The sequence below is a fragment of the Talaromyces rugulosus genome, chromosome V (assembly GCF_013368755.1).
Source record: "Talaromyces rugulosus chromosome V, complete sequence".
NCBI classification, from domain to species: Eukaryota; Fungi; Ascomycota; class Eurotiomycetes; order Eurotiales; family Trichocomaceae; genus Talaromyces; species Talaromyces rugulosus.
The window spans coordinates 4,525,216-4,543,918 of NC_049565.1; the positions used below are offsets into that span (position 1 = coordinate 4,525,216).

The 18,703-nt window shown below is 49.5% G+C and overlaps 8 protein-coding genes across 8 annotated transcripts; 3 read left to right on the forward strand and 5 right to left on the reverse strand.

Moving 5' to 3' along the window:
- Positions 1–398: 398 nt before the first annotated feature.
- TRUGW13939_10088 (uncharacterized protein) lies at positions 399–2,819 on the reverse strand (the record flags this gene model as incomplete). Its single annotated transcript, XM_035493201.1, has 3 exons — positions 399–2,299; positions 2,361–2,509; positions 2,587–2,819. The coding sequence occupies 3 exons, from the start codon at positions 2,817–2,819 to the stop codon at positions 399–401; spliced, it is 2,283 nt and encodes a 760-aa protein (XP_035349094.1).
- Positions 2,820–3,804: 985 nt separating this feature from the next.
- On the reverse strand, positions 3,805–4,758 carry TRUGW13939_10089 (uncharacterized protein; the record flags this gene model as incomplete). Its single annotated transcript, XM_035493202.1, has 1 exon — positions 3,805–4,758. One exon carries the CDS (start codon positions 4,756–4,758, stop codon positions 3,805–3,807), a length of 954 nt encoding a protein of 317 aa, XP_035349095.1.
- Positions 4,759–5,141: 383 nt separating this feature from the next.
- On the reverse strand, positions 5,142–7,041 carry TRUGW13939_10090 (uncharacterized protein; the record flags this gene model as incomplete). The annotated part of the gene is made up of 2 exons (XM_035493203.1): positions 5,142–6,302; positions 6,349–7,041. The coding sequence occupies 2 exons, from the start codon at positions 7,039–7,041 to the stop codon at positions 5,142–5,144; spliced, it is 1,854 nt and encodes a 617-aa protein (XP_035349096.1).
- A 1,145-nt stretch (positions 7,042–8,186) lies between these two features.
- On the forward strand, positions 8,187–8,750 carry TRUGW13939_10091 (uncharacterized protein; the record flags this gene model as incomplete). The annotated part of the gene is made up of 2 exons (XM_035493204.1): positions 8,187–8,489; positions 8,556–8,750. The coding sequence occupies 2 exons, from the start codon at positions 8,187–8,189 to the stop codon at positions 8,748–8,750; spliced, it is 498 nt and encodes a 165-aa protein (XP_035349097.1).
- Positions 8,751–9,164: 414 nt separating this feature from the next.
- Positions 9,165–10,107, reverse strand: TRUGW13939_10092 (uncharacterized protein; the record flags this gene model as incomplete). Its single annotated transcript, XM_035493205.1, has 2 exons — positions 9,165–9,749; positions 9,811–10,107. The coding sequence occupies 2 exons, from the start codon at positions 10,105–10,107 to the stop codon at positions 9,165–9,167; spliced, it is 882 nt and encodes a 293-aa protein (XP_035349098.1).
- An 824-nt stretch (positions 10,108–10,931) lies between these two features.
- TRUGW13939_10093 (uncharacterized protein) lies at positions 10,932–13,554 on the forward strand (the record flags this gene model as incomplete). Its single annotated transcript, XM_035493206.1, has 4 exons — positions 10,932–11,648; positions 11,717–13,258; positions 13,316–13,426; positions 13,480–13,554. 4 exons carry the CDS (start codon positions 10,932–10,934, stop codon positions 13,552–13,554), a joined length of 2,445 nt encoding a protein of 814 aa, XP_035349099.1.
- Positions 13,555–13,988: 434 nt separating this feature from the next.
- On the reverse strand, positions 13,989–15,782 carry TRUGW13939_10094 (uncharacterized protein; the record flags this gene model as incomplete). Its single annotated transcript, XM_035493207.1, has 2 exons — positions 13,989–15,574; positions 15,635–15,782. The coding sequence occupies 2 exons, from the start codon at positions 15,780–15,782 to the stop codon at positions 13,989–13,991; spliced, it is 1,734 nt and encodes a 577-aa protein (XP_035349100.1).
- A 2,197-nt stretch (positions 15,783–17,979) lies between these two features.
- Positions 17,980–18,626, forward strand: TRUGW13939_10095 (uncharacterized protein; the record flags this gene model as incomplete). The annotated part of the gene is made up of 3 exons (XM_035493208.1): positions 17,980–18,087; positions 18,278–18,359; positions 18,424–18,626. 3 exons carry the CDS (start codon positions 17,980–17,982, stop codon positions 18,624–18,626), a joined length of 393 nt encoding a protein of 130 aa, XP_035349101.1.
- Positions 18,627–18,703: the final 77 nt, after the last annotated feature.

Sequence of the window (18,703 nt, forward strand, 5' to 3'; positions counted from 1 at the left end):
AATGAAAGGCTGCTCGGTCTGTTGTTAGGAAGAAAGTGTGCAAGGAGAGATCGAGTCATACATAATAACTACAGCAACACGGAAAAGCTGTTTAAAGAAAGACAGGTTTTGTTCCTTGTTTAAATAATATGCATAATTGGGTCCTGTGTCGCGATGTTTCTCGATATCGATGTCGTGGTTCATGTTGCGTTGTCGGAGTTGGAGATCTGAGTGGGCGGGGCCGACTTCAGGGATGTAGTAGCGCCATGTCTGATCACAACACGCCTGGAGCAGCAACTGAATTAAATACTCCCTTCTAGACTACCTGGATAGAAAAATTAATTGTGAAGAAATCAATGGTCAATAGGCAGTGGCCTGAATTATCTATCAATCTATCTATATATCTATATACATATACTCTAAATATTTGTGCAGGAAAGCGAAAAAATGTCTTCCCAGTCCTGGATGACCTTGGGTAGCACGTCCTGAATATGTATCGCATCAGAGACCAACGAAACCCCAGCAGAGGTATCGTTCTGCCACCCCAGCTCCCATTCCAACAGCTCAGCGTTGAAATCGGCCTGGTCGTAATCCGCAGGACCGGTTTTCGCCAGGTAGTTAATAAACCTCTCCCAGCGAGGAATGTAGTAAGAAGAAACGAGGCCGGACCAGGATTTGGACGCGTAGTCGCTAATCTGTCCGGTGGGGCCCCAGAGGGTGATTTGGTTGCGGGCTTCGTACTCGAAAAATGCCTCGAGATTCTCCTGCCCGGCAGCAGAAGCTCGGGCGGCTGAAGTCCAGGTGGATAAACGAAAGTGTGGATTTGTTTGGAGAACGTTGTCTAGCGCCCATAAAAGATTGATGAGCTTTTTGCCTGTGGCGCGGATCTTCAATGCGCGGTGCGATCCTGTTGATCGGGTGGTGGTTGTGTTGTAGGCCGAGATTAAATCTTGGTAGAGCGGATTGAAAGCGTTGGCGAGGACCTGGCGGGACATGTCGACCAGGTCATAGTCGTACGCTGGGTTGGCCCAGAGAGAAGGTTCTTGGAACGCCGCGCCGTAAAACAGATCCCAGGCGCGCAGCATGTCATCCGGATTGTAATTGATTGTGGTCGGATGGTGGCCAGTGCGGTTGAGGAGGCCGGTCGTGCTAGGAACCAGCTCCAGGATAGACTTGGATACTGCATTCGATGTCAGGTTGGTATTGTTGTACACGGTGCTTCGCAAAGTATCCCATGCCAAATAGACGTTGTCAGGAATCGACTGGCTACCAGCATATCTCGCCGTCACCCAGTTGCGAAAGTACGAGTCAGTTTCAATAGGCGTCTCACTCCAGGCCTGATCGAGAAGAAGGTCGTACACGACCTCGTTGCCTTCTTGACCTTCCATCGACAGCCCGAATCCAACCAGCGAGCTCGAATTGTGCAAAGCAGCAATCGGGTTCGCCGTGATGTTCATGACCTGACCGTAAAAGCCCATGTTGCCACCGTAGCCGTGGAGTTCGCACCAAATCCACGGCTTGCCGTAGTAAGAATTTGTGCGTTGCCATTGCGGTTGGGATTCTGACACAAGGTCCAATATCAACATGTCGCTGTCAACCGGCACGCCCCCTAGATAAGCTTCTATGCGGTCGTTTGTCCAGAATTCTGTATTACTCGCGAACAGCCATCCTTGCATGACCCAGATCGCACTAGGGTCGGCAGCTTTGAGAGCATCCCAGTTGCCGCGGCTGACATTACGAAGATAGTCGGCGTCGCCAGAGAACGGATTGTTCTCGTTGAATTGATCGAGCGTATAGAATTGTGTAACATTGCCGTAAGCAGCTGTCTGCTTGGAAATAAAGCTTTTCTGCAGCTGGGTAAAACGGGGATCAAGTGGATCCATAAAGGTGTCGTTTGTCCACTGAGTCGGAAATTTCTCCCATGTCGATCCATTGACCACGTTCGCCTCAGGGAACACGCGTGAGATGGCCCTAGGAACAAAACCTGGGAAAGCCGGCAAGATCGGGGTCATGCCGAGGTCGACCATGCGCTTAACAATCTTCTTCTGCAATTCAAACTGGCTATCAACCCAAGAAAGGGGCAAGGATCCGTTCCAGGAGCCTTGAATATTGCCCAGATGGTTCCACGCCTCAAAGGGCGGGCCGCTGAGAAAGTCCAGGATTTCATCATCTGTCAAGCCGATTTCCTGAAACACCTCAACAAAAATCTTCTCGACGCCAATCCACGCCAGCGGCAGATTAATGCCGCGGAGGGCCATCCAATCTAGCTGCAGCTCCCAGTCCTCCCAGGTCCAGAAAGCGCTGGTATAGGATGTCGTGACTGGAGGGAGGGGTGAGTCAGCGATGGCACAACACAGCAGGGACCGAAGCCGAAGCCTTACCCGTGTTGAAATGGTATCGATACGGCACGATGCTGGACCCCGTCAAGGGCGCCGACAGGTGTGGCAGCGGGTCTGACGCGAGATCCAGCCGGTTCCCGATATACCAGTAAAGATCGACATGGGCGACATCAGTTAGATAGCGGTGCAGTCTAGCCAAAAATAACTTAGCGATACTGTTCCTCAAGCCTGCAATGGGATGCGATTTTTTTTTTTTGGAGTTCCTTACCCCGTGGCGAGCGCGCTCAAGGAGTTACCCTCAACTTTGACTTTGCCGCCGTGGGCAGTGGAAACGGTGTAGGCATCGCTGCTTCCGGCGGAGCTGGCATTTGCAATGCTGAATTCAAACGAGTGAACGTGCTGTGGAAGCCGGCGATGGACGAGAGCCTCGATTCCAGCGGTCGAGGGCGAGCTGGCCACAACGGCCGCCGCGAATGCTAGAAGCCAGGTTGCAACACGCATTGCTTGCGTTCTGCCGTGTGAAGCCTTCGCACCGGAGGTGTTGGGAGCTGAAGTGTCGAACTGTCGAAGAGAAACAAATGGACCGGGGGGGTACTGGCGCTTAAGAATCGTCGACGAAACTAATTAGCGGCCAGGCTAGACGGCTGGAGAATCCCATGTCGCCCGCACTGCGACGGTGACAGTGACAGTTCCAGCTGGAGTCAAGATCCACAACGGCGAAGGTTTGGCCCCTGGGCGACTCGGGAGCCCACGTGGGCCCGTCGATGCCTCAGGCCGCGCGGCCGGCGAGTCATTCGTGGAACTGATAAGAACATTATATAAAAGTTGTATCTATCGTTGTGTATATACTCAGGGTGTGCAAATGTGGGTTCATTCATTTCAATTCTAGTACAACTCATAGTAGTAGTAGTGGTAGTAGTAGTAGTAGTAGTGGTAGTAGTAGTAGTAGTAGTAGTAGTAGTAGTAGTAGTAGTAGTAGTAGTAGTAGTAGTAGTAGTAGTAGATTTCAATTACCGTCTGGTGTAGCTTCCCCTTTATTCCGGCGCTATGCAGACTCCAACAGGTAAAATACATGAATATTGCCTCTTTATATTTTCTTAAGCCCCTCCAGCCTCCGTAATTACACCATATTTCCTAGGAATCCTGGTAGGGATGCTATGTGGATAATATGCCCAAGAGAAAAAGTCCCACAAAACCCTTAGAAGAACCGCAGAAATATTCAGCATAAAATAATCAGAGGGAGGCATGTATTAAGAACCATGCTCCATTCTACCCCTATCTCTCTTCATACACATCAAACACCGTGATAGCCCTTAAATCAAGTTCCTTACGCAGAGGACTACCCACCAGGGGTTTAAGGGCTATGAGAATCGCACTCATATGCTCTTGTTATAGTGGGTGATTAGGGGCCCAAGTCTAATAGATCAGAGGGCGAGCGTTCCAGGTAGCGTGCCACTCGGCCACCAGCCCCTCTAGTGCAACTCATTCAGGGCACTAGATTTGCCAATACCCACTGCAGCTCCTCGACAATCACCTCTGGCTCAGTAAACTGGACATTGTGTCCACTCCTGCTCGCTATTGCCCATCTCGAATTGTTGGACAGGGACATAGTCCCTCTCTGCCAGGCTTCAGTTAACGCACCATACGTTTTGAACGCCTCCTGGAACTGCCTCCTCTCTTCTTCAGTACCATTGCCGGCCTTGATTCCGGCCTCGTATACTTTTTCAAAGTCTTTCTCAGTAAGCCCCTTGAGAACGCTAATCGGTCGATCACCTAACAGAGGTGCCTTCGCCTGAAGCTGTTTCTTCTCTGCGAGAAAGGGTCCGCTGTCGCGATACCCGGCCATCTCGGCGGCCACGACGCGAGCGTGCTTTTCGCTGTGCTCCTCGTCGAGATATGCCTGCCATTCACAGTGAAGCAGCTTGTGGTTTTGGGTTATCCCGGTGACTTCGAGAAAGTCAAGTCCGCGGGAGACTGCCTGGACAAAGGGGGATGGCCACGGATCATCCGTTGTATTGAGTTCCTGATTAGCATCCACAAAGACAATCCCGACTATATCGTCGGGGCGTAAATGTAAGAACTCGCGGCCGATGATTCCTCCCCACGAGTGACACACAATCACAAACGGACCAGACAGTTCCACGGTGCGAAGAAGACTGTCGAGTTCCGTAGCAATGCCGGCTGCCGTGATAGGGCTAGTCGTCGTCTCGGAGCTGAGTCCGTACCCGGAGCGATCGTAGAGCAAGACGCGAGAAATTGGTGTTACCAATCGGTGTACAGCGACCCATTCTGCTGCACTGGAACCGAGGCCTGGGATTATGATGACGAGTGGTTGGCCAGGTTGTCTGATCGGGCCCGATACGGACAGATGCAGGTTATGGTTTGGACCAAGAGAGACGAGGCCGCTTTTGGACGGTTCCTGTTCCCACGGATTCGACATGGCTTAGAATGACCGGAGTTTTATATATAGGGTTGTAATAATTATTCCAGGTGAGACGACGATCTTGTCGAGTCAAAGGTACATGTACTAACACTACATGTGATGACAAATCATGCGGGGTGCCTGCATACGCTTCAACTGTTGCTGTATGATCAGTTGTATCCTAATTGACATCTACATGTAGTATGATGCCATTTATAGTTTATTGGTGTACATTTGGAAACAATAGTTTAGACAATCAATTGGTTATAAAGATCACCAATCTATAATATGTTGGTCTTGGTCATAAAAACGCTTCATTTCAAAAAAAAGGACAAGTCGCTCAAATACTACAGAATTTTTCCACGCACGTGCACATCATTGGATGTACTCCAACGATCTGCTCAGACCATCTGCGTGATAGATTCTTCATTCGACCCTCGCCCAAAGGCGAAGGACGACGTAAAGGAAAGTAAGTGCTGTGAGAAGCTGGAGAGACTCTGCATGACGCGAACGGCAGTGCTGAAGGTTGCAAGAATCGTTTGGATCGCTGCCATCATAGTCAACGCCGCGCCGAAATCGGCAGGCGTGACTTGATAGGCTGCCAAGTACGATCTCATCAAACCCGCATGGACTGGTGTTTGCCAAGACAAAGATCTTTCCCTTGATGCACGAACGTTCGCCCGTAAACTCACAGACTGTGGTCGACGGTCTTTGTCCGGGACTCTATCAGTCTCAGATGCAGATATCTCTAGCGGCTGAATGATACTAGTGACCGAGCCATGATCATGCCGAAGGCCATCAACGACCCCTACCCGCTGGAAGCTACTCATACCAGATGGTAACTCCGCAAGCTGTCGGTGAATTACACCGCGACCGTAGTCTCCGAGGAGTCTATCACTAGGAACCTGCCGGACCTTGGACGGTCGCGGGAAAGCGCCATTGACGCCACGCGAAGAGCTGCTTGCCATAACCTGGCTTGATACCTGCAGTCCTTGTGAGCTTGTCGACGAGCTTAGTGGACTTGTCGAAGATGGCGATAGTGATACTGCTAATCGAGTGTCCAAAGGTAGGTTGGTAGCCGACGGTTGCAGCGGCTGGGCTTGAATAACTGGTTGGCCTATGGGCTGCTGAATGTATTGTTGCTCATGGAGGCCTGTTTGGATACCTGGGGAGTCTGTCACGTGACGCAATCTGGGGTGCACGTTGTAGTGATTGCTCAATTCCTGAGCAGATTGTGCTCGGAAATTGCAGTGCGGTCCAAGACAAGTAAAGTGACGTTCTTGTAATGCTAGAGTGTCTTGAAGAAGCAACTCTTCGGGTGGTGACAACTGTGTTTGTTGTGAGTCTGAGATCAAAGCTGGGCTTTCACCCGAGTTGAACCATCCTAGGTCATCTAGTGAAGACAGGAGGTGTGATTGCGGTGACGAGCTCTGTAAAACCCGTGATGGCTGTTTGACTGTCTGGAAGCTCATCTCATGGACAGGAGCTCGTCGAACAGGCTTTGCGTTCTTGGTCCTGGGTTTTGTAATGGCGGGAGAGGCCACCTTGTCCAGGCAATTGCACTATGCAAAATTAGTTAATTATTTAATTGAACAGGAAGTCTCGTACCTTTTTGTGTTGTTTTTTGTGCTTGATACAAGCTCCATTCCTTCGGACATTGGTATAGTCGTCAATCTCGGCCTTGGTACGCTTTCGCTGTTTCTTTGGCAGCAGGGTAGTTGCATTCATGTTCATGTCGAGAACCATCTCGAGGCTACCGGAAGGAGGTCCATCCGACAGCGGCTCACTTCGGCCGGACGAAGACCCGGGTGTGGCGTGTGAGAAAGAAGCCGACGCGCTTAGCGACTGCTCTGTGAAGCTCTCCTGCAACGACTCGGGAGAATAGCTCGTTGAAGTAGCATATGAGGAGAAGAAGGGGCTGTTGTTGCGCTGGAGGTGGAGATCAATAGCGGCATCGCGTCGCTTCTGCTTCAAAGAGCACACCCGCGAATCGCCAGAGGCCAAGCTATCCACGGCGGGACGGAAGTCTTGGGGAGAGGCAGCAAAGACATAGTTTACGGTAGGGTCTAGGCTTAGATAATTGTTGTCGAAGAGAGGGAAGTCGGTGGTTGATGGATCGAAGCCCAAGTCAGCAGCCAGCCCCAAGCCCAATTGCGACATGTCCGAAAAGCTGGCGGTGAGGGCATCGGCAGCGGGGGACTGCAATGAAGAGGCATCGGTGGTCTCTACGTCGTCCTCTGGCCAATTGATCAAGGACTCGAAGTCCAAGAGGTCGTTGTTGAAGTCAGCGATTCCAGCCATGGCGAGCGATCTTGTTGGGATGTATGGAAAGGAAGGTGGGGCAGTAATCGGGCCGTGATAGGCTAGACAGGCAAGATTGCAAGCAGGCGGATCGCAAAGAGGCAGGGCGAAGAAAAAGAAAGAGGAGCCAGGCAGCGACAGGCTTGCGATACAGGCAATAGACGAGGATGGGGGAAAAGAAGACAAAAACAAAAAAAAAGCGGCGGATGCCTGGCATTAAAGAAGGTTGACTCATGCTTGCTCTTCGGCTGTGCTGAGCCCCAGCGAATGGCTCCGCGCCTTCCCCAGTTGGTTCCCCGACAGGCTAAGCCTCTTCGGGACGCCGACTCAGCCTCGGTCTTATTTGTATGTTTGTCTTGTTTGCGCTTGAGCGCTTGAAGAGAAGCACACGTGACTCGCAGCTGCTGCGGTTTCGGTCTGATCTCTGATGCTACCTTCCTTTCACCATTCTAGGGCTGAGCCCTGGCCAGCCCTACTTGCTAGACTAAACTACACCAATCAAAGCAAGGGAAAACAAACTCCACCGATCGCCCGTCCCGACTGAGGAGAACTTATCCGATCCGGCTTCATGCTTGTCATAGACATTGGAATGGATCTATCTGGGTGCGCTTTCGTGGGTCGGCATCCGGAATGGCACGGCCAGCCTCTTCTCCTCTTGAAAAGTGGTTGTGACTGTCATAGAGCTACGTGTGTACTCTGTATTGTACTCCGCGCACGAGGAGGCAGGAGATAGCATAGCTAAAAGTAAACCCTTTATTCTGTGGTAGTACGTAGTCAGTAGCACTGGTAGTGGTACTCGGCATAAAGGTTAAAAAACACCTTATTTCTCGAGCCGAGTCTGCCGCCTGTGATTGGCCAATGCCGCGTCCCAAGCCCCACTATCGGATTGTCGGCAGGTGACGTCACGAGCGCATGCCGTCATGCACATTCAACGGGCAAAAAGGGAGATGTCGTCCCCTCCGCACCCTTCCGACTTCTTCTGCAAGTACTTAATTCGACGATCAGACATCTACTCTCTACTCTAGTCCCGATCTATTCCCTGTCTTCTCCCCTCGCCTCTTGTCTTGACCACGATCCCGCTGACCAACATCGCGCTGTAAACTCTGCTAAAGGCATCGTCATCTCATCATCTCACAAAAAGGAAAATGCCTAAAATCGTCGGTTTGGCTCTCCGCGGTCTGGAGTTCGTCTTCACGGTCATCCTGCTGGGGCTCGTTGGCGCGCTCGAAAACAACTCCAGCGACAATCCTGAAAGTGTGCACTTCAGCATGTTCACTGCCGCATTTTCCATAGTCTTTCTGTTCTACCTGATCCCTGCGACTTGGAGCGAGGGCCTTTCCGGCCACCCAATTATTCTCATCGTTATCGATGCGCTGAATGCCGTCTTCTTCTTCTGTGCTGCAATCACTTTGTCTGCAAGAACTCGGGGACACAGCTGCGGTGACCACGTAAGATTTCCTTTCCACTTGCTGTGTCCTTATTGAACGTTAACACTGATGCTTGGGCTTTGACAGAGTTTTCTCAATTCCAACTCTATTGCCAAGGGGTCCTCAAGCCGATGCCACGAGGCGCAAGCTGCAGCCGCCTTTTTCTGGTTTGGCTGGGCCAGCTACATGGCAAGTCTCGCGCTGTCAGCTGTCGGTGCCAAATCAGGTGCCAACCTCCGTCCTCGCCCCGCAGTCCAACGCCCTGGTATGTCCCAGGTGTAAGGGGTCCTGCGCAATTTATAGGTTGGGCCACAGCTTGGGAAAGCTATGCACATGCATGTGGATCTTCTAATAAATTCCCTTGAGAGGAAACCGGACGAGGTACGAAACTGAAAAATGGGTATGGTACATAAGTGATCATATGTGCAATGTGTTGCTGCTTTTTACGACTGGTTCCAGGAATCAACTGTTTTGATGGTGGCTGTATTATGTTTATATTTAATAATTTTTGGTGTCTTTAAAAAGTTGCTAATATTCGCGCACGGATGCGCGACATGACCGGTGGGTTGGGGTTGGTTAAGTGGAGTTAATAAGTTATATGTTAATCTAATTTTAATAATGACAAGACTGTTATTACTGTCAGCGACTGAATGCGTCTAATCTATTTACAAATATTGTTTGCTCGTCTGTTCCTACCTACCAACTAGTCACACCACGCTGATTGTCGAACCCGCCTCGTAGCTGAGACTCTGGGTGTACAACCTTGCCCTGCAAGATGGTGTACTTGACAAGGCCTTCGCAGTGCTCAGGACGAATACGCGCCAGCCAGATCAACTGCTCATCGTGCTTTCGATACACCAATACATTGGCCGAGAACTTGTGTCCGCCAACATGCGAGACAAAGTAGATACCTACACCACCAGGTCGATCATCGTCTGTGTCCCGGTAAAGACCGGCTGGACGGAGATGTCTTTCCAACTCTTTTTTTATTAGCGGCGCAGAGATTCCGCACCGGGCATCTCGCCGTTTGTGTGAGCAGAGGAGGACCACATAGTCGTGTCCGCAGGGGCGTGATGTTAGTTGTGATGATGGTGATGGTGTCTCGGTAGCCTTGTCGACAAAGCGCGACATGAATTCGGGCACTGATGAGATGGTGACATTGTCGACAAACTCGAACGATGGTAGCAGCAAGAGGGTCGTTGCAGGGTCCTTGCTGTCATCACTACTATCGCTGCTCTTGTACTTGTGCGTAGTGAGATTCGAGACATTCACCATCAGACCCTGCACAAAACATTAAAACATAGATCAATTGATATTGGATACGATTTAAAAAAAAATATACCTCACTGCCCGACTTGGTCGGCGCTTCATTTAGCGCATGCACTAGCGTGCCCCTTTCCGAGGCAGGCTTGGACACCCAGTCGGATTTGCCAGTTGCCACGAGGACATGCGTCGCAAAAGGCTTGACCTTGCCGTAGATCTTGCGTTCGGAGTCGACGTGGAATTTGCTAGGGTACTGCACGGTGCAGTCTGCGCAGTCGCGGAGACAGTCTGGGCCGTCTTCTTGCGGGTCGACAGTCGGGAACATATACTTCGTGTTGCCGCCGCCGATGCGCGACGAGAACCACGACTTGAGCATTTTGTTTATTCTGTGCGTATGTATGTATATATATGTATCGAGATTGATGTAGTCGTCAAATTGTATCGTATTACTCCCACTTTCTCCGTAGCGCGGACTTGGGAAATACCGCGAGGCACGTTGGCTTGGTCTTATAAGCCATGGTAAGTCCGATCTCCGAGCTCAAGACAGTTATGGCCGAGTTTCATGCATGAAGGATTGTAAAGCGTCTGCCTAAGCCCTAGACACTACTAGGCACTTATAAAAAAAGGTTATCTGATTGGAGATCACCGGGAGAGTCGACTCGTCCCTGACTTCTGTGTTGTCTGTCGTATATATCCGTACATGGCTAGATGTGAGTACGTGGTTGGTAGATAGCTCGGCAGTTGGAACCAGCGAATTTGCGCCCAATCGAATAGGCAGGCGTCGAACTTGTGCAGAGGTCGCAAAGATAGATGATCTGGCAGCACTATGACTGATGGAGCAGTCTGTATCAGGCTTTTATGGTGTTAATCTGTCAATGTTGAGTGGAAGAAGTCGTGAAGTTGAAGCAGAGCGCTCCTGCCTCGTGTGCGCATAGCGTTCCACAGCTTCCGGTGTTAGCGGACCATGCGGCCCCTGATTGGCCCAGGCGTACATACAGGTCCCCGCAGCTCGGAAGAAGGTTCTATTTTAGGATTAGCGCAATGGCCCACCTAGTCTAACGTTGGGTTTCGCTTTCTTCCCGCGACAGACTGCGATCACTATTTTTATTTTTATTTTTTTTGGTTGTTTTTCTTCGATCTCGCTTCTTCGACCTAGCCCAGACCCGGCGCATCTGCTATTTGACGTGTAGAGCCCTCACAATGGCATCGGTGGTGGACCAGCACCAGAACACCAACAACAATGGGCTGCCGGCCGCAGATCCGGAATCAGCTCACGCCGAAACGACGCGCCCGCGCAAACGTCGCAGGCGAACAGTTGCCTGCACCCAGTGTCGCACGCGGAAATTGAAATGCGATCGCGAGTATCCGACATGTGGCCGCTGTCTAAAGAGCCGTACTCCAGGGCGATGCACATATGAAGACAGCTTTGTGTGGCAGCAGCCAAAGACCGTCCCGTCCTCTTCGTCCACCAGCCCGGCCGCCGTTCTCGATCGTCTGGGCAATGGGAGCAACAGCCATAATAACAACAACAAAAGTGGCAGCCAGATCTCTCTCCCCCCGGCGAGCAGCATTGCGGCCATCTCGCCGCAGCCGTCCGGCGCTTCGGCTTCCCTCTCGACTCGCGCATATGCTCTTCCGCCGCCCGCAGGACCATCCCGACCCCGGTTTCTAGATACCGTTCTGGATGCGCCGAATCCCTCTGCTGCCAACACCTGGATGTCGATTCCGGAAAATGAAGTAAATGGATATGCCCGTAATAATCATCACTACCATGATCATGACCACCAAGATAGTAATGACCAGATCCTGGCGTCGCCTTCTCAGAAGCTGGAGTTCCCTAACAAGTTTGCCATCCGGGGCAAGGAAACGAGAACTCGCTTTAACGGGAACGGAATCTTTGCGAACCTGTTTCTCCAAGTACGTTCCTAGACGGGAATAATCATCCGGCGCATAGACAGACCCAAAAGAAGACTAATTGATACTAGTTCCCTCACCTCAAATCGTTTCTCGGTGAGCTCAAGGCAAACCCTCTTATCAAGCGCCTGCGATGTGGTTACGATACAAAACGGAATTCTATGAAGATAAAAACAAAGGAGCCTATACCAGACTTAAACACTGCAATCTTGATATCTTTACTCCCCCACAAAAATGTTGTCGAAGAGCTATTCCAGCTGTACCTGGTCTATGTTGAACCCTTCCATAGAGTCATCCATATCCCTACTTTCCGCCGAGAACTCTCCGAATTGTGGCCTCGAATAGACACACCCGACATGGTTTCCGCTGCTTTCGTTTCCCAGCTTCTATTGATTCTTGCTGCTGCTACTGCATTTGTCGAGGGAGAGCGCCCTATTGTCTTTTCAGACTCAAGTGTTATCCATCGGTATCAGATCGTGAACTGGATCCGGTATGCGGAAAGATGGCTGGAGACGTCCAACATAAAGCGCCCGGACCTTACCATTCTGCGCATCCACTGCTTGATCATTATAGCGCGAAACACACAGGGCCTAAAGCGTAGTAGCGCTTGGCTAGCAACAGGCCACCTCGTGAAGCTTGCCATGACCGCGGGCTACCACCGGGACCCCGATAATGTATCGCGTATCTCGGTCTTTAACAAAGAAATGAGAAGGCGCATGTGGGCTACCATTGTGGAGCTGGACATCCAGGTATCCCTAGACAGAGGCTTGGCTCCGTCAGTACAAGCCTCTGCTTTTGATTCTGCGGCGCCATTGAATATCAATGATGATGAAATCAACGAAAACACGACCGAGGAACCCCGCTCGAAGCCCTTGCAAGAATTCACCGACTGTACATTCACTTGTGCCCTTGCACAATCACTTCCACTCAGACTGAAGATTGGTGGCTTGATGAATTCAATAGTGGTGTCGTGTTCTTATGATGACATCCGGAGACTTGAATGGGAACTGAGCTGTCTTCAAGCTGGCCTCCCAGTGTGGCCGGCAATTGCCGATCAGCAAACTAACCAGAAAATCAGTCTCGCGAGGGCCTATATCGAAACTAAACTTGATCAAGGGCTGCTAGCCATCCATACCCCGTTCGCAGTTGAAGCGAATGAGGATCCTTTGTTCGAACCTTCAGCTAGAATGTGTCTCGAAGCTGCTGCTCAGATTCTCTCACGACAGCTGAAATTCCAAGAAACGTCACCCCAACTCTCGACCGCCCATCTTTCTGATAGTGTGATCCAATCCGCCATGTCTGTGCTGCAGCATCTTCACTCAACCCGTATCGGCTTTACATCTCCTCTACTTCGCGAGATGGTTCCTGGCATCACTGATAGTCTGCTCGATCTCATTGATAGGATCATGTTTTGCATTGAAAACAGACAGCCGATGATCATCAAGGGTCTCAAACAGTTTTTTATTCTCAACATGGTTTTATCCGCCGTCAAAGCCCAACTATTCCCGCATCAAGCAGAGATGCACAAGCAATTAGCCATTGACCGCATGACGGCGCTTGGCCAGAAGATGATTGCACGCGATATTGAAGGAAACACCGACGGGGTTGACTTGGTAAGCATATTTATTCTAGGACCCACGTTTGGATATAAGCTAACTGAAAAACAACAGCCATCGGCATCCCAAGTCCCTAGTCTCGCGTCAGCCGCTGGTCAGACTCCACTTGAAAGCATACCGAGTTCTTTAGAAGGAAGCAGTAACATCGGAGACTTGATGCTGACAGTATGTTTTCCTTCTATACGTGTATATATGAACAAAGCTAATATTATCCCTAGCCGCCGGATGATTTCAACGCTCTTTTGCAAATGTTTGACTGGGAGGACTTTTCGACCATGCCATATTCGCTGTAATGGACATAATATTCTTCTTCCTTTTTCTTTTGGCGACTGTTTGTATACCCCAGATTTGGTTCTCGATTTTCTTCTGAGCGTACTGTATTTCCACTCAAAAGTGAAATTGACTAGGTAATTTCTGTATATAATTCATTATTTTACATACCAACATTTACACTGAATGAGGCCAACTGATATATGGAAGCATTCAAACGTTGGAAAAGAAGCTTCCAAATGAGAATCAAAAGTAATTGATATTCAGATAACATCGCATAACAAAACTCGCTATTCATAGAATAACTATGCCAGTATGCAACGTATATATCAATAAGATGAGCTATAAAAACACGCATTAGAACAACAGCAATGGGTAATGATAAAATGTATATGCAATCATCAGTCGTCACGTCATAAAATAGTATACATTCGCTCCATCAGGACGGATGCTACAACTAACGCCGTCCAAACCTTTTTCCAAACCGGCCCTGCCCCTTGGATCGGATCTTTAATGATCGGTAATTGGCATGGGCGTCGGGATTAACCTTTCTTTTCTTAGGTTCCTTTTCTGCTGGTATTGATTTTACATTATCGGATTTTGCTGTGGTGGTGCTTGTATTTTTCGCTTTGGTCGTTACGTTGGCGAGCGGGTTTTTGTTTTTGACATCGGAGATCATCGCCTTGATCTTTTCGGAGAAGCTTGATGTGGCTTTCGGTTTCTTGGTGGTGGACTCGGCAAAGTCAGAATCGTCGGAGTCGTCGGGGATGAAATCTTCTAGATCTTCTTCTTCATCATCATCTTCACCTGGTTGATCTTGTCCAGACGCCGCCGGATTGAAGGAGTGATTGATGGCTGCGTGTTTCGTGGTTGCTTGTGCAGTGGTCTTGGGTTTGGATTGTATGACAGGCTTCATCCTGACTAGTCGTGTAGTTCTTTTAGGCGCTTTCTTCTTCCATACCCGTCCACCCTCTGGAGGATCCATGCTATTGTTGTTTGTCGCAGCTTGGCTGTCGCCGACTTGGACGTTTTGTTCTGGGCCATTTGGATCTTGCTCTGTTTCGAGTTCTTTCAATACATCCCAGTCGTCCTGCATGCGTTCCTCTTCCATGTCGCGCAGCCCTTGCACCAAAGCACTGAGGCCCTTGCCGACGAAGCGCTGGGGCTTTCGCACCCCAACCGGACTTAACCCATGTGAAGGATTAGCGTTGGGGATATACCTCCCCGAATTAGATCGTCGCAGGAAGCTCGGTGTTTCGGAGCTCAATGGGTTCGTCTCAGTCCGAGTTTCTTCTGCTACACCGGGGGGACCTCCTTGTGATGCTCCTGGCAGCTGTCTTTCTTCATCTTCAACCATGGTTGCGAATCGCATAGTAGTAGGCGTCGCGAAAAGTCGCTCGAGGTACAGTTTCTTGCTTGATGAGGCTGGTGTGCGGCCCATGCGAATCATTCGTTCGTTGTCGTCGTTTTCGTCATCATCATTATCGTCCTTTTCAGCAATATTGTCTAGTCGCTTCCGCTTTCCGCCGGATGGCGTCTTTATCATATCCTCCCCTACCATAGTCATACGCTTCGCGGATGGTGTTGCAGTGCTCCCGCCGGACGCTGATAACAAATCAAAAAGACCCAATGCCTTTCCGTCGCGCTGCGGAGTTGGGCCGATGGAATTCTTTAGAGGGACCGGGGATGGCAGTGTCTGACGATGTGTGGACGGACTGAACAAGCGACGGAATACAGAAGGCGAGTCATAGGGGTCCAAAGTCGCCGGGTGATTAGGATCATTGACAGTGCGATTCTTTGCGGGCGTAAATAGGTTTCCTCGCGATTTCTTGGGTGTGTGGTGGTCCTGTTTCCGTCCGTCTTCGATCCCATCTGGTCCCAGGGAAGCGGCATGTTTGCGTTTGATTCGAGCATTGTTATGCTGGTCAGACTTGGACGGCGTTCTTTCGACTTCCTTATTGTGCCTAGACTCAGACTTGGGATGCGACGATGACGACGAAGATTCAAGAGCGCGAAGCCTGCCGTAGGTCTTGTATTTTGCAGCTGCAGTGCACAGTCACTATTAGAATTGGCCACCACCAAAGAGACAGACAAGACAAATACCTATATCCGGATCCTGCTTGATATCGTGTCTACCCGCTTTCTTTCCGTCATTCGCGTCCGAAAATGATTTCTCCCATTGTTTCAACTCGACGCGAAGTGTGTTTAACTGGGCGGCTTCGGCAGTGCTCAAAACTGTGGTAGCCGGCATAATGGCATGTTCTTCTTTTTTGGTCACTCAAACACAGATGGCGCGAGTAATAATGTCTTCTGTAGTTGTTATTGATCGGGCTGGTGACGTCGCAAATGACTTCCTAATCGGCAAGATGAGGTTTGGCGAAACGCGTCGCGGGAAGCTCTTTACGCGTCGCGCCGAGGCGCTAGTGGAATGTTGGGGTGGATCCTTATCAATTAGCGATATAGATAATCAGTGTCGCATACTATAGCTACAATTAAGAAGACTATGTACTATGAATTTTTATGAAAATAGAGGTGTCTGGTGCAATGTAAAGTGTGCAGGGTGATCGCAGCCGTTAAGGATGACTATACTGGTCAGCCATTCCAAGGCGAGTTTGTAAAATGGACACACTGGTTCTATCATTTGGACATCGACTCGATGGTGTTTAAAAATTGCATACTACGATTCTTGACTTATTTTGCGAGCATGCAGAGGGATGCTGGAACTGGCCTTATTCGTCAGGCATGCCACATTCGCCCTCGAGTCACGTGCTCTCCAGAAGCCCTGACCAACAACAGCAATTGGAGTCTACCAAGTACCAGCAATTGTGGGCGTGAGCACTAGTGCCAACAACCCCTTGCTCGTTTTTCAGAAAATCGCGTAATATCGGAGCATACACGAAGTACATTATTCCCGCCACGTTATGTGGGGATAAAATGTACGTAAATGCTCTCTCACGTCGCACAGGCATACTTGGAAATCCATGTCACAGCCTCATTGCTTCCATGCATGGTCGCTGAAAATAAATGTATGCACCGTCGTGAAGAATAATGATACTGACCGCCCCATTGAAAGTAAGCTTTTGGGGTATAAACGAGGTGGTCAGCCCTGGTGTCATACACCGTGAAAGAAACAACCCCCCCCTGCAGGCAGGTGTTTCGGTAACGAAGCTTTTCAAAACTGGCGTCACAAGGTCGCACAGGTTCGGGAAGAAGGGCTGTTTGGGGAAATTGATGAGTAAACCGCCTGCTTGCTCTGGCCATTCCAGCTTTATTTTCTCAGCTCGTTTAGAGATGGATGGATAGTAATGCATGCTGCGGCGTTTTTACGCTGATGACATCCTAATTTGAGGATCCATTCGAGATCCACCCGTAGCTTATGTGGCTGGAAATACGCCACATGGACAATAGTACTCCCCAGATTACGTCTTAAACGTCTGCACTTTAGACGATCCCGCCAATGAATAATTTAGGTGTGGCGGATCTAAAGTTCTAAGTTCGCTGATCTTATTGACCCCCGTTGTTGTGTCCGACCGCATGACGCTAGTAACTGCGGAGGCAATACCGCTTGTCATATGTAACGTACGGAATACGCCCTAGTTTTCTTTTTTCTTTACGCCGATTAATAACTTACCACTGATACGACGGTAAATTACGCACCACCGGAAACCATACACCAGTGACTAGCCTGTGGTGGTTAGAGAGAGAGTGCAGAGGATTGTGTTCTGTTGTTCCTGTTCGTGTTCTTGACCGGATGCTTAACCTGGAATAACATCCGTCGTTTAACGTGTAAACTCTGATCCTGCGGCTGTAGGAGACGCATTATCCCGATTTGCCCAAGATTGCTCAGCTTGTAAGATGGATGAGCTCTTACACTAGTCCCATACCCCACACAACGCCAAGGTACCCATGACAGACAGGCATTTAGACGAGTTCTGGAACATCGTATACAGAAACACAGAAAACAGAAAACCCTGTTTTGGTAAACGGATGTATCTTTTCAATAATTTCCACTCAGGTAACTGTCTCTGTAATGAAAGAAAAAAAAGACCCTGTCACAATGGTATTGACAGCTAAAACTCGGACTCCGGCAGTGCCGGCATTTTCAGTAATACAGGCTGCGCCGAGAAACTTAACTTCCTGGAGGATTGGGGCGGGATCAAAATAGTTTCGGCAGAACTCACTTTCTTTCAACGCCGTGTCATGTTTGCACATCAGTTGATGGTGTTGGTGATGCATGACAAACTCTTGCCCTTAGTCCATTGACCATCATCTGCGCCTTGTCAAACACGTTGCGTTCACTTTGGCTAGTCACGTTTTTTGTTTATCTCTCGTGTCACACAGTGCTTTCTTCTGCTAGCAACTTTGAAGCAATCTTTTCAATCTTTCAAGTCAAGCCTCCATCATTCTCCAGTTCTTTGTGACAACTGAATATCACGACAATACAAAACATGGCAGCCAAAATAGGAGCCTCGAAAATTATCAATTCGACCGTCTCTGCGGCCCAGAACTCCCCGGTCAAGGAATGGCTGGTGCTCTTTCCGGACTCACCTGGTGTTGTAAGTATGCTATCTCAATAAAAGATGTTACCGTGTAGGAGTCTTGGGGCATTTGATAGATGGATATTCAGAAACATCTCATTGCTTGCCATTTTATATCCAAAAATCAAAAGTCCAGGCAACAAGATTACCATCAATCGACAATTTGCATATGCAGTGTGCCATAATTCTGCTGATCAGCGGTGAACAGCTTAGTCGACGCCTAGAAATCCGTCCACGTCACTCGCCCAATTTCGTGCGTCTACATAACGAGGGCTGGGTCTCATGGGCCGGTACGTACGACATATTCAGCGCATTTATCATTTGCCTTTAATTGTGCATGAACTGATTATCCAGGTCCCGTTTTTGAAAAACATACTTTTGCTGGGAACCCGAGACGCCCCTTCAAGGGTTCCGTCATGGTTGTGAATGATGTATCCAAGGAGGCTATTTGGGAGCGCTTGAAGGGGGATCCGTATGTGCAGGAGAAAATTTGGGATATGGACAAAGCACAAGTGATCCCATTTATTACAAAGTTCCGAAAGATGCCACAGAAGTAGCTAGTCACCTAGATATGCTCCAACCAAACGTCTGGAAAGACTCGCATATTGGAATTACGGTTTACCATGTTTACTCG